The sequence below is a fragment of the Erythrolamprus reginae genome, chromosome 8, assembly GCF_031021105.1.
Source record: "Erythrolamprus reginae isolate rEryReg1 chromosome 8, rEryReg1.hap1, whole genome shotgun sequence".
Taxonomy (NCBI): domain Eukaryota; kingdom Metazoa; phylum Chordata; class Lepidosauria; order Squamata; family Dipsadidae; genus Erythrolamprus; species Erythrolamprus reginae.
Window position 1 is genome coordinate 11,602,319 of NC_091957.1, and position 13,537 is coordinate 11,615,855.

At 41.4% G+C, this 13,537-nt stretch overlaps 1 protein-coding gene across 2 annotated transcripts in view; it reads right to left on the bottom strand.

The window, feature by feature from the left end:
* DENND1A (DENN domain containing 1A) overlaps nucleotides 1–13,537 on the bottom strand; it is a 235,816-nt gene that overhangs the window by 170,980 nt on the left and 51,299 nt on the right. For both annotated transcript variants that reach the window (XM_070758843.1, XM_070758844.1), the window contains exon 3: nucleotides 11,966–12,009. In XM_070758843.1, the coding sequence (XP_070614944.1) occupies nucleotides 11,966–12,009 (44 nt within the window). The remainder of the gene's footprint in view (nucleotides 1–11,965; nucleotides 12,010–13,537) is intronic.

Consider the following 13,537-nt stretch of genomic DNA (forward strand, 5'->3'; position numbering starts at 1 on the left):
ACAACTGAACCAAAGCCATTGTGTCCCTGGAGGAAAGTCCTCCTTTTCTCTGTGGACTAAGGTGCAAAACAGATAAATAAAATAAAAACAGCTTTTTTTAAAATCCTCCTTCCTTTTGTAAAATTAATAGAAGAAAATGAAGGGGGGGGGAAAGAAAGGTTTATCCCTTTTCATTTGTTAGAAGAACAGTTCACGGGTTCCAGTGTCCAACTCAGTTCTTTCTTAAAACAATGAACTAAAAAAATTGTCTGTCAAGGTTCAGTGGAAATGGGCAGGATGGATATTTTTCGTACAGATAAACCCCTTTTTCCCAGAAGGGATAGACCTGTTTTTTTTCCTACACTGAGATGATCATAATGAGCAAAAGTCTTGGAGGAATAAGATAATCCTTAAGCCTGATTGTCAGCATCTGTCTTGAGCCACGAAGAAGAGTCCAAGATGAGGAGTTAAGACAAAAAAAACCCAGCCAACTACAAAGAAGTGGTGTAGAGTTTAAAAATGGTGGTCAGCAACCCGTGGCTATGGAGCCGCATGTGGCTCTTTCATCCCTCTGCTGTGGCTCCCTGTTGCTGGTCGGTAAAAGGAAAACACACCCTGCTAGGAGGAGACTCTATGGTGGGGAACCGGCCTTCCGGTCGGCAAGGAAGAAAGATGCCATGCTAGGAGGAGATTCTATGGTGGGGAACCGGCCTTCTGGTCGGCAAGGGAGAAAGACACCATGCTAGGAGGAGACTCTATGGTGGGGGAACTGGCCTACCGGTTAGCAGAAGAGGAAGGACGCCATGTTAGGAGGCGACTGTATGGTGGGGGAACCGACCTTCTGGTCAGCAGAGGAAAAAGGATGCTGTGCTAGGAGGAGACTCTATGGTGGGGGAACCGAGCTTCCGGTCGGCAAAAGGAAAAGATGCCGTGCTAGGAGGAGACTCTATGGTGGGGAACTGGGCTTCTGGTTGGTAAAAGGAAAAAATGCCATGCTAGGAGGAGACTCTATGGTGGGGAACTGGGCTTCCGGTCGGTAAAAGGAAAAGACTCCATGCTAAGAGGAGACTCTATGTTGATGGAACTGGGCTTCCGGTTGGCAGAGTAAAAAGAACACCTTCTAGGAGGAGACTCTATGGTGGTGGTGGTGGGGGGACCAGCCTTCCGATTCGGCTCCAGAATTGAACGCTTCCAGTCAGGACTTCTGTGTTTTCCGACCACTGGTGTATGGAAACTTCAAGATGGATTTTAAGAAGACTCTGGTTTTCTCCTCAGGTTCTCCTGTCCTGCAAGCCATCTTCGGAGAGAGCCTTGCAGAAAAGGGGATGTTCCTCTCCTTTGGATGGTTTGGGAGGCCAAGAACCAACGTCCTGCCAAACCTGAACTGTAGATGATTCAACTCTCTCCTTCGGCCATCTTGCTTGAAAGGGAGTGATCCATTCATTCATCTTTTCATTCTCTCGTCCTTTTTTTAAACGCCCGGGTAGCAAACTCCAAGCCAACCAAAGACCCCACCAAACCAAGAAGCAAATCGTCTGAAAGGAGCCCTGCTGAAATGGAGATTTTATTCCACTAGTTGATCGTATTATATGTTGACAGGCTGTCATGGTGGAGCAAACGAAACAGATGGAGGATATATAAAACAATGCTTGGTACATAGGAAAAAGAGAATCACTCGAAGAATTGTAAAAGAAAGAAGGAAATAATGATACAGGATATGTGGAAGATTTGTGCAGCATGGGATGAAGACCATATATTCCTTCCTTCCTTCTCTTCTCTTCTCTTCCTTTCCCTTTTTTTCCCTTCCTTCCTTCTTTTTTATTTCCTTTCTTCCTTCCTTTCCTTCCTTTCTTTTCTTCCAATCTTCCTTTCTCTTTTCCTTCCTCCCTTCCCTCCCTCTTTCCTTTGCATTCCTTTCTCTTTTCTTTCCTTCCTTCCTTTCTCTTTTCCTTCCTTCCTTCCCTCCCTCCCTTCCCTCTCTCCTTCCTTCCTTTCTCTTTTCCTTCCTTCCTTCCTCTTTTCTTTCATTCCTCCCTTTCTCTTTTCCTTCCCTCCTTTCCTTCTCCTTCCTCCCTTTCTCTTCCTCTCTTCTCTTTCCTCTTCTCTCTTCCTTCTTTTCTTTCATTCCTTCTTTTCTCTGTTCTTTCCTTTCTTTCCTTCTCTTTGCTCCCTTTCCTCCCTCTCTTCTCCTTCTTTCCTTCCTCTTTCTCTTTCTTTCTTCTTTCTCTTCCTCTCTCTCTTTCCTTCCTTCCTTCTTTCCCTCCCTCCCTCTTTTTTACAAGTACTCTCACTACAATCAACCTGCAACAGAGTAGAATAGGAAAAGTTTAAAAATTCAAGACCACAATCTGCGAGACAAATGGGTATATTTTCAAATAATATTAAGTTTGGGGAAAGTGACATTTCAACCCTTTTATTATTGTTATTATTTATTTTTTGGCCAATGAAGCCAATGAGCCAACAGGATTAGATTTCACACACACACAAAAAGTCCAGGGAGCCAACTCTTGTTAAAACCTTAAGCGTTCTTGTTTATCGACTTTTTCAATCTGACAAGTGGCGTTATTAAAGCCTCAAATTAAAAGTGGAGAAAATGAGATTGAATTCATTTGGTTCTTTGACTTCCTTTCTTTGAGGCCTTTTTCTCAAGCTTTGAATACTGAACGTTATTTTAACGCCTTTCAGTGGCCCCCGAACGCTGGAAAAGCAACACCACATAAATTGCAAAACTGTAATTTAAATAATTTTGGTGGTTGAACACTTGCATTGTAATCCCATCTAAGAGGGGTCTTTAACTATACTAATAATCATGCCTGCCTCACCCGGCAAGCTTTGTGCAAATATGTTTCGCCACCCTCTTTGCGTTTGCATTTATAAAAAGTCTGAAAGAGAAACGTGTATTTACGTGAGGGACTAGAAACTCCGTTTTTTTTTCACTTTGCACGCATTATGCAAACAGTCTTGAAATCAATCTCCTTATACTTCTCTCGAGTTCTCTTCAACACCCTGCATTGGATGTTAACCACTTTAAAAAACAACATAATGGAAAGTTGCTTTTAATAAGGCCACCTGACTATTTTGTAGTGTAAAATTCTTTCTTTTTAAAGGGGGGGAGAGGGAGAAAAACTGGAGGATTGCAATCCAGATTCTGCAAACGGAGCTGTCCATCTCATTAGCCCCCTCCTTCCCGTCTCAGATACACACATATTTACATTTCAGATTACATTTTTCCCCGAAAGAGGAAATGTGTTATCAAAACCGAGAAGGTTTAAAATAATGAGAACGTTTTTCTTTTCTTTTTTTAAAGTGATTTTTCTGCCCGGTTTTGGAAAAAAGAAAAAAGGATTTTTTTCTTTTTCCTAAGGAGAAGAGAAAGATAATTTATTCCTCCTCTAAATGAGGAGCAAAACAGAAGGCAAAAAAAAGAAAAGAGGATAAAACTGATCGCCTTTCATTGCCCATTTATCTCGAGCAGACAATTAAGAGCCCAGATCAAAAGGGATTATCGTGCCACGCCAACAACCAGGACCCGTCAGGAAAAAGGGAAAAATATCCGTGGGACGGGGTTATTTCTAACCTTCTTTTTTTTTTCATCCATTCTCTTTCTTCTTAACATGTTTCCGCGCTAGCTTTGTGGCTTAAGCAGAGCCGAGAGGCTAGCAATCATTATCTAGCCACAGATGTCAGTCTAACCTTCCTTTCTTTTTTCTCCGGGGTTTTCTTATTTTATTTTATTTTAAAGCACAATAATTTGCGACAGATTCTTGCAGGGCCAGATACAAAAGGCTGGTCCAGAATGGGGGGAAAATATGTCTGTTTGGCACAGACACCGATCAGAAGATGTCCAAACAGCCCCTGGGAATTTAGGCTGGCGGGGTGGGGGAGAGGAAGAGAATGGGGTAGGGGCTCCGGTGCTAATGAGTGAGGGGTCTTGTGGTTGACTTTATCCACCTTATTGGATAGGGGAGGGGGGGCTTCTCTTGGGAACCGGACGGTGTAAGCAACTTTGGACCTTGTGCAGAGATTATTATGGGAGGAAGGTTGGTTGCAGCCCAACAGGACTGACACAAACTTCAGAGGAGAATCAAAAACATAGAAACATAGAAGACTGGTGGCAGAAAAAGACCTCATGATCCATCTAGTCTGCCCTTATACTATTTTTTGTATTTTATCTTAGGGTGGATCTATGTTTATCCCAGGCATGTTTACATTCAGTTACTGTGGATTGACCAACCACGTCTGCTGGAAGTTTGTTCCAAGGATCTACTACTCTTTCAGTGAAATAATATTTCCTCACGTTGCTTTTGATCTTTCCCCCAACTAACTTCAGATTGTTTCCCCTTGTTCTTGTGTTCACTTTCCTATTAAAAACACTTCCCTCCTGAACCTTATTTAACCCTTTGACATATTTAAATGTTTCGATCATGTCCCCCCTTTTCCTTCTGTCCTCCAAACTATACAGATGGAGTTCATGAAGTCTTTCCTGATACGTTTTATGCTTAAGACCTTCCACCATTCTTGTAGCCCGTCTTTGGACCTGTTCAATTTTGTCAATATCTTTTTGTAGGTGAGGTCTCCAGAACTGGACACAATATTCCAAATGTGGTCTCGCCAGCGTTCTATATAGCGGGATCACAATCTCCCTCTTCCTGCTTGTTATACCTCTAGCTATGCAGCCAACTGCAGAAAAAACAATGGCTGCCAACCTGCCTTCCATTGAGGTCCTGTAGACTGCATGAGTCAAAAAGAGGGCGGTGAAAATATTGACTGACCCCTCGTATCCTGGACATAAACTGTTTCCACTCCTACCCTCAAAACGCCGCTACAGAGCACTGCACACTAAGACAGCTAAACGCAAGGACAGTTTTCCCCCGAATGCTGGCTGGGGAATTCTGGGAGTTGAAGTCAATATCTTCAAGTTGCCAAGGTTGGGAAACACTGGTTTACAGAGTCAGCCTCTTGCCCCCAACAATCTGGGTCCTCATTTGACCCACCTTGGACGAATGGAAGGCTGAGTCAACCTTGTGCCTACTGAGATTCGATCTGCCAAACTGCAGGCAGCCAGCAGAAGCAGCTTGTAGTACTGCACTCTAACCACTGCGCCACCAAGGCGCCACCGCACCACCAAAAAAGAACAAGTAATTTATAAAAATGTAAACATATTTGTATAGGGAAAATATATTGGTGGATACAAACCAACAGACGCTTACTGTAAACAAGGGGGAAATGTACCCATATATGTTTGTCTGTCTTTTTACATATCTGTTTTATTTGTATATACGGTAATTTATTATTATTATTTTAAAAAATATATAAATAAATAAATAAATGGATATACCCAAAAGCTGAACTCCGGACAATTTCTGCCCAGGCTTTAAACCAAGATGTTGAAATATTGATACTAATAATGAAATAGATTGAAAGTTAAGAACTGTAAAAGCAATACAGTTTAACTGATTGGAATATAACAACAGTATAGTTTAGCATTAAAAGAAAAGGTCTAGAAGTTGTTTTCTTATTTTTTGCTTTTGTTTTCTTTCTTTTTTTAATTCCTTGTTTGCATGTTTGTATGTATCTATGTTATGTTATGTGCGTACAGGTTTGAATCAATGTTTTCAATGTAATTTTAATATTTATATTCATTTTAAAAAAAGAGAGAGAAGGAAGGGGGCTGGACTATAGGACCTCCAAGGTCCCTTCCAGCTCTATTCTTATCGATTGAAAATTGTCTCCCTTTCAAGAATGTGGTTTTGCTCAAGGGAAAATATACTGCTAAAAAAAAAAATACAGGGAACAAAGAACACATCCTAGATCTGAATGAATGAAATATTCTCCTTGAATACTTTGCTCTGTACAAAGTTGAATGTGCACAACAGCATGGGGCTACCTTTGAAGAGTGTTCAGAAACTTCAGGTCGTGCAAAATGCAGCTGCGAGAGCAATCATGGGCTTCCCTAGGTATGCCCATGTCACACCAACACTCCGCAGTCTACACTGGTTGCCGATCAGTTTCCGGCCACAATTCAAAGTGTTGGTCATGACCTATAAAGCCCTTCATGGCATCGGGCCAGAATGTCTCCGAGACCGCCTTCTGCCACACGAATCCCAGCGACCAGTTAGGTCCCACAGAGGTGGCCTTCTCCGGGTTCCGCCGACAAAACAATGTCATCTGGCGGGACCCAGGGGAAGAGCCTTCTCTGTGGCGGCCCCGACCCTCTGGAATCAGCTCCCCCTGGAGATTAGAATTGCCCCCACCCTCCTTGTCTTTTGTAAACTTCTTAAAACCCACCTCTGCCGCCAGGCATGGGGGAACTGAGACATCTTCCCCGGGCCTATACAGTTTATGCATGGTATGTTTGTGTGTATGTTTTTAGTGACTTTTAATTATTACATTTGTTATATACTGTATTGTGTTATTATTGTTGTGAGCCGCCCCGAGTCTACGGAGAGAGGCAGCATACAAATCTAATAAATAATAATAATAATATGAAATGGATGGTCAATCAGCGGTGCTTCCTAAGTGGACAGTTTGATTTCACAGAAGTTTGATTGACTTGGAATTAAATATTTGGTTGTTTAAGTGTTCCCCCTTTTTTTTTTGAGCAGTATATTTCATGGGGGAGCCAGGTGTTGGACTAGAAGACCTCTGAAACCCTTTTCTACCTCTATTCTGACTGGTTGAAAAGGTCTCTCTTTCAGGCCTGTGTGTGGTTTTACTCAAGGGAACCCTATTTCACGGGGGAATCCCCGGTTTTATTATCCATCGATCACAGCCACGACCGACAGCTCTAGGCCAAAGGGACCTTTAATCTGGCTTACACTTCACAGGAGAGGCTTCCCATAGCTTTTCCTGGCGCACACTGGCCCAACACCCGCAGAATGCACTCAGGGACCTATTTATTAACAATTATTGGACGTCTGTGTGTTTTCGGTGGCTCGCAACCCCCCTCCCTGCAATGCCACACCAGAACAAGCTATGATAGACCTCACCGGAAGAAAACCGCCAAGCGGCATGTTGCCTTTTTAAAAAATATATATATATTCATAGTCAAGAGGTGTTTTGGGCATCAGGCTTAAGCGCCGACTGTGCCCAGAAGGAGCCCCGAGGATGTAACGCTGGTGTTGGTTGCCAGCAAGGAAGAGGAGATCTGCCTTGGAGAAATATCCCAGAATAGAATAGAATAGAATAGAATAGTACAATAGTGTAGAGTAGAGTAGAGAAGAATAGAATAGAGTAGAGTAGAACAGAGTAGAACAGAGTAGAACAGAACAGAATAGAATAATAGAGTACAATAGTGTAGAGTAGAGAAGAATAGAGTATAGTACAGTAGAATAGAATAGAATAGAAGAGTACAATAGTGTAGAGTAGAGTAGAGACGAATAGAATAGAGTAGAGTAGAATAGAACAGAACAGAATAATAGAGTACAATAGTGTAGAGTAGAGAAGAATAGAGTAGAGCACAGTAGAGTAGAATAGAATAGAACAATAGTGTAGAGTAGAGAAGAAGAGAAGAGAAGAGTGCATAGAGTACAATAGAATAGAGTAAAGAATAGAGTAGAGTAGAGTAAAACAGAACAGGACAGAACAGAACAATAGAGTACAATAGTGTAGAGTAGAGAAGAATAGAGTAGAGTAGAGTACAGTAGAATAGAATAGAATAGAAGAGTACAATAATGTAGAGTAGAGTAGAGAAGAAGAGAAGAGAAGAGTGCATAGAGTACAATAGAATAGAGTAAAGAATAGAGTAGAGTAGAGTAGAGTAGAATAGAATAGAATAGAAGAGTACAATAATGTAGAGTAGAGTAGAGAAGAAGAGAAGGGAAGAGTGCATAAAGTACAATAGAATAGAGTAAAGAATAGAGTAGAGTGGAGTAAAACAGAACAGGACCGAACAGAACAGAACAATAGAGTACAATAGTGTAGTACAGTAGAATAGAATAGAATAGAAGAGTACAATAATGTAGAGTAGAGAAGAAGAGAAGAGAAGAGTGCATAGAGTACAATAGAGTAGAGTAGAGAATAGAGTAGAACAGAACAGAATAATAGAGTGCAATAGAGTAGAGAAGAATAGAGTAGAGTAGAATAGTACAATAGTGTAGAGTAGAATAGTAATATAATAGAATGGAATGGAATAGAATAGAATAGAATAATAGAGTACAATAGTGTAGAGTAGAGTAGAGAAGAAGAGAAGAGAAGAGTGCATAGAGTACAATAGAGTACAGTAGAGAAGAATGGAATGGAATGGAATGAAATGAAATGAAATGAAATGGAATGGAATAGAATAGAATAGAACAGAATAGAATTCTTTATTGGCCAAGTGTGATTGGACACACAAGGAATTTGTCTTTGGTGCAGATGCTCTCAGTGTACATAAAAGAAAAGAGACATTTGTCCAGAATCATGAGGTACAACACATAATGATGGTCATAGGGTACAAATAAGCAATCAATTAAAAATCAATATTAATAAAAAATCTTAAGAATACAAGCAACAAGTTACAGTCATACAGTCCTAAGTGGGAGGAAATGGGTGATAGGAATGATGAGAAAAAACTAGTAGTAATAGTAGTGCAGACTTAGTAAATAGTTTGAGAGTGGTGAGGGAATTATTTGTTTAGCAGAGTGATGGCGTTCGGGGGGAAAACTGTTCTTGTGTCTCGTTGTATTGGTGTGCAGTGCTCTGTAGTGACGTTTTGAGGAGTTGAAACAGTTTACGTTCAGGATGTGAGGGGGCAGTAAATACACTACTCAAAAAAATAAAGGGAACACTCAAAGAACACATCCTACATCTGAAGGAATGAAATATCCTCATTGAATACTTTGTCCTGTACAAAGTTGAATGTGCTGGCAACATGTTAAATTGATTGTCAATCCGTGTTGCTTCCTAAGTGGGCAGTTAGTTTTCACAGATGTTTGATTTACTTGGAGTTATACTCCATTGTTTAAGTCAGTGGTTCCCAACCTTTCTAATGCCACGACCCCTTAATACAGTTCCTCATGTTGTGGTGATCCCCCACCATAAATCTAGCGCCACCAACAGAGCTTTAAGCTGATTGGCAGAAAGGTCAGAGGGACAACCCCACTGTAAACGCCTGATTGGTCAGATTGTAAAAATATGTTCCGAGGTGCCAGAATAGAAGCTTTAGTTGCTAACACCATGGAATATTTGTCTTCTTCCATACTCTTAGGCGACCCCTGTGAAACGGTCGTTCGATCCCCAAAGGGGTCCCGACCCCCAGGTTGAGAACCACTGGTTTAAGTGTTCCCTTTATTTATTTATTTTGAGCAGTATATTTTCACCGCCCTCTTTTTGACTCGTGCAGTCTACAGGTCCTCAATGGAAGGTTTGTTTGTTTTTTTATTTTATTTTATTTTATTTTATTTTATTTTATTTTATTTTATTTTATTTTATTTTATTTTATTTTATTTTATTTTATTTTATTTTATTTTATTTTATTTTATTTTATTTTATTTTATTTTATTTGATTTGATTTGATTTGATTTGATTTGATTTGATTTGATTTGATTTGATTTGACTTGACTTGACTTGACTTGACTTGACTTGACTTGATTTGATTTGAATGCCGCCCCTCTCCGTAGACTCGGGGCGGCTAACAACAGTAATAAAAACAGCATATAACAATCCAATATTAAAACAGTTAAAAACCCTTATTATAAAACCAAACATACATACAGACATACCATGCATAAAATTGTAAAGGCCTAGGGGGAAAGAGTATCTCAGTTCCCCCATGCCTGGCGGCAGAGGTAGGTTTTAAGGAGCTTACGAAAGGCAAGGAGGGTGGGGGCAATTCTAATCTCTGGGGGGAGTTGGTTCCAGAGGGTCGGGGCCGCCACAGAGAAGGCTCTTCTCCTGGGTCCCGCCAAGCAACATTGTTTAGGTTGGCAGCAATTGTTTTTTTCCTGCCGTTCTGATTCTCCTCTGAAGTCCATGTCAGTCTTGTTGGGTTGCAGAACCGAACCAGATAGTTCTACAAGTGCCAATGACAGACTAAATGATTCCTCTGTGATTCTCAGCGATTCCTCTAAACGGGGGGTTGCAGGAGAGAATGGTGGAAGGTCTTAAGCATAAAACGTATCAGGAAAGACTTAATGAACTCAATCTGTATAGTCTGGAGGACAGAAGGAAAAGGGGGGACATGATTGAAACATTTAAATATGTTAAAGGGTTAAATAAGGTTCAGGAGGGAAGTGTTTTTAATAGGAAAGTGAACACAAGAACAAGGGGACACAATCTGAAGTTAGTTGGGGGAAAGATCAAAAGCAACATGAGAAAATATTATTTCACTGAAAGAGTAGTAGATCCTTGGAACAAACTTCCAGCAGCCGTGGTTGGTAAATCCACAGTAACTGAATTTAAACATGCCTGGGATAAATATATATCCATTGTAAGATAAAATACAGGAAATAGTATAAGGGCAAACTAGATGGACCATGAGGTCTTTTTCTGCTGTCAGTCTTCTATGTTTCTATGTTTCTATTATTATTATTATTATTATTATTATTATTATTATTATTATTATTTACTAGATTTATTAGATTTGTATGCCGCCCCTCTCCGCAGACTAACAATGGACACGAATTTGCCGAAGAGATCAAGTGTTTTGCTAGTTGCCATAGCTAACCCCAAAAGAAACCTCATTCCTCCCGCAGGTGATGCTCGTTTCCCTAGAGGAACAGCGTGCCAGCCAGCGTACAAGCGGTGTGAAAACACAACCATCTCTTACCCACCTCCCCATCCACCACCCCCATCCCTCCTGCGCTGCTCTATAATGAGGGAACCGCCGAGGGAAATAGCTTTGAGGTATTGCATCCTTCGGACACGCTGAGCCAGGGCTCAGTTGCTTTTCACCTCTTCTGCAGGCACTAATTGTACAATTCCCAGGGCGTTTGCACGCTCAGGTGCCCCTCTTTCTCCCCTCCTCCTTTTTACGCCGTGGGTTTGGGAAAGGGGGGGAGGAAGGCAGTGGGGGGGCCGGGGGAAAAGCAGCGAGCCCCTCCCCCTCCGAATTCATAAGGATTCAGCGCCACGCCGAACACAGCGAGGCGAAATTCGCCCACCCGATAAACGACTTACGTTGCCGGGAAGGTTTATCTCAGAACCCTTCAAATTTACTTCTCCGGGTTTCCCATCCACATGTGGGATGGATAAGCGTCTTGTGAATAGAAAAAAAAGGGGGGGGTTCCTTTTTTTTTTGCTCAGATTTTTCTGGGGTGCCGCAGTGGTTAGAGCGCAGCAGTGCAGGCTACTTCAGCTAACTGCTAGCTGTTGTTCAGCAGTTCAAATCTCACCACCGGCTCAAGGTTGACTCAGCCTTCCGTCCTTCCGAGGTGGGTAAAATGAGGACCCGGATTGTTGGGTGCAAGAGGCTGATTCTGTAAACCGCTTAGAGAGGGCTGTCTAAGCACTGTAAAGCGGTAGATAAATATAATATAAATAAATAGGGCTGGTTTCCAGATGTCTGGTAGGCGGGAGGTATCATCCCGCTTGTTCATATTTTGGGGATGTTTTTCTATCTCAATGGCTTCCATGATTATTCTTTTGCTGTAGTGTTCTGTTTTGGAAATTAATTTAGTACTGTACTGTCAAAATCAAGCCACACCCAGCCACCAGTATTTATAGAAGGAAGGCAGTACATACATAAAAATATGTAATCCTTCCCTGGTGCAGAGCTGAAGGGATTGGATACTGTAGCCTACAGGTTAATTCTCTGCCTTACAAGGCAAAGGTTGAAGGTTCAAGTCCCAGTGAGGGTATGGCTAGCTGATGAGGCCAAAATAAGGCTGAAATAGATCTATCCTAGTCTTCCTTAATTTTCAAATTCAGCAAAAAAAAACATGTCACACACACACACACACACACACACACACACACATGAGGTCAACACCAACCACACACACCCAGCCCGGCCTCCCACCGGCGACGAATTTTGTTGTGTCAAAAAAATTAATTACGCATGCCCAACCTGATCGGTGTAGTCCTCCGGGAATCGCTTCCGCACCTCAGGATCTGTAAATAATTGACAGATAATATTAATTGGCTTTGAATTGGTGAGCAAGCAGAGAATCACACATTAATATTTGATCAAGAGGTCCATCGTGGGCCCTGGCAAGAGATGCAAACCAGGAACGAACGGAGGAGGAAGAGGCGGAGAAGCTGGGAGATAGAGGGGACTTCGCACAAGCTTCCCTTTTGCTCCCCTTCCCCGAGACCAAGAGGGGAGATTAAGGCCAGGGGTGTCATGCTTAACGGCGGATGAACGGATGCCAGGGAAGGGGGGTGGGGAACGGAGTACGGCACTGTGTTTTCTAAGCGAACCGGGCTTCATTTGTGCTTCGGTTTGTTCTGTTTTATAATCAGAAAGTGGGTGGGTGGGGGATTTAACTGAACAATGGAAGACTGTGTCCAGTTCTGGAGTCCTCGCCTACAAAAAGAGATGGATCAAATTGAAGGGGTCTAAAGACGGGCGACAAAAATGGGGGAAGTTCTTAAGCATAAAACTGATCAGGAAAGAAAGGGAGAGAAAGAAAGAAAGAAAGAAGGAAGGAAGGAGAGAAAGAAAGAGAGAGAGAGAGAGAGAAAGAAAGAAAGGAAGGAAGAAAGAAAGAAAGAAAGAAAGAAAGAAAGAAAGAAAGAAAGAAAGAAAGAAAGAAAGAAAGAAAGAAAGAAGCATAAAACTGATGAGGAAAGACTTCATGAACTCAATCTGTGTAGTCTGGAGGACAGAAGGGAAAGGGGGGACACAATCAAAACATTTAAATATGTTAAAGGGTTAAATAAGGTTCAGGAGGGAAGTGTTTTTAATAGGAAAGTGAACACAAGGAACCAGGGGCCACAATCTGAGGTTAGTTGGGGGAAAGATCAGAAGCAACGCGAGAAAAAATTATTTGACTGAAAGAGGAGTAGATGCTTGGAACAAACTTCCAGCAGACGTGGTTGGTAAATCCACAGCAACTGAATTTAAACATGCCTGGGATAAAATTATTAATTAGTTCATTTATTCATTCATTCATTCCAATACATAATGTAGATTTCAGAGGATATAAACATAGTAAAATATATAAATGGAAGATTAGAAGAGAGATATAGGAATAATATGGAAGAAATACTAGTTTATAAACATATACATGTAGTTAGTAGAAATATAAGAGAAGTATGAGGGCAGGGGACAGAAGGCACGCTGGTGCACTTATGCACGCCCCTTACTGACCTCTTAGGAATCGGTAAAATACAGGAAATAGTATAAGGGCAGACTAGATGGACCATGAGGTCTTTTTCCACCGTCAATTTTCTATATTTCTATTTGCCAGGAAGGGTGTTTTGTGTGTGTGTTTGTGTGTATTTTACAGCTCTTTGAAAAAAAGATGGAAAAGAAATTGGGCTGTGTTAAAAGGCTGCTTTAGAAAGGCCGAACAGGGAAGAGAAAGAGAAGAGAGAGACAACTAGACGAAAGAATGAGAGAATGATAGAAGAGAATGAGAGAAAGCAGAGAACAAGAAAAAATGAGACAAGAAAGAAAAGGAAAAATAAAAGAGAA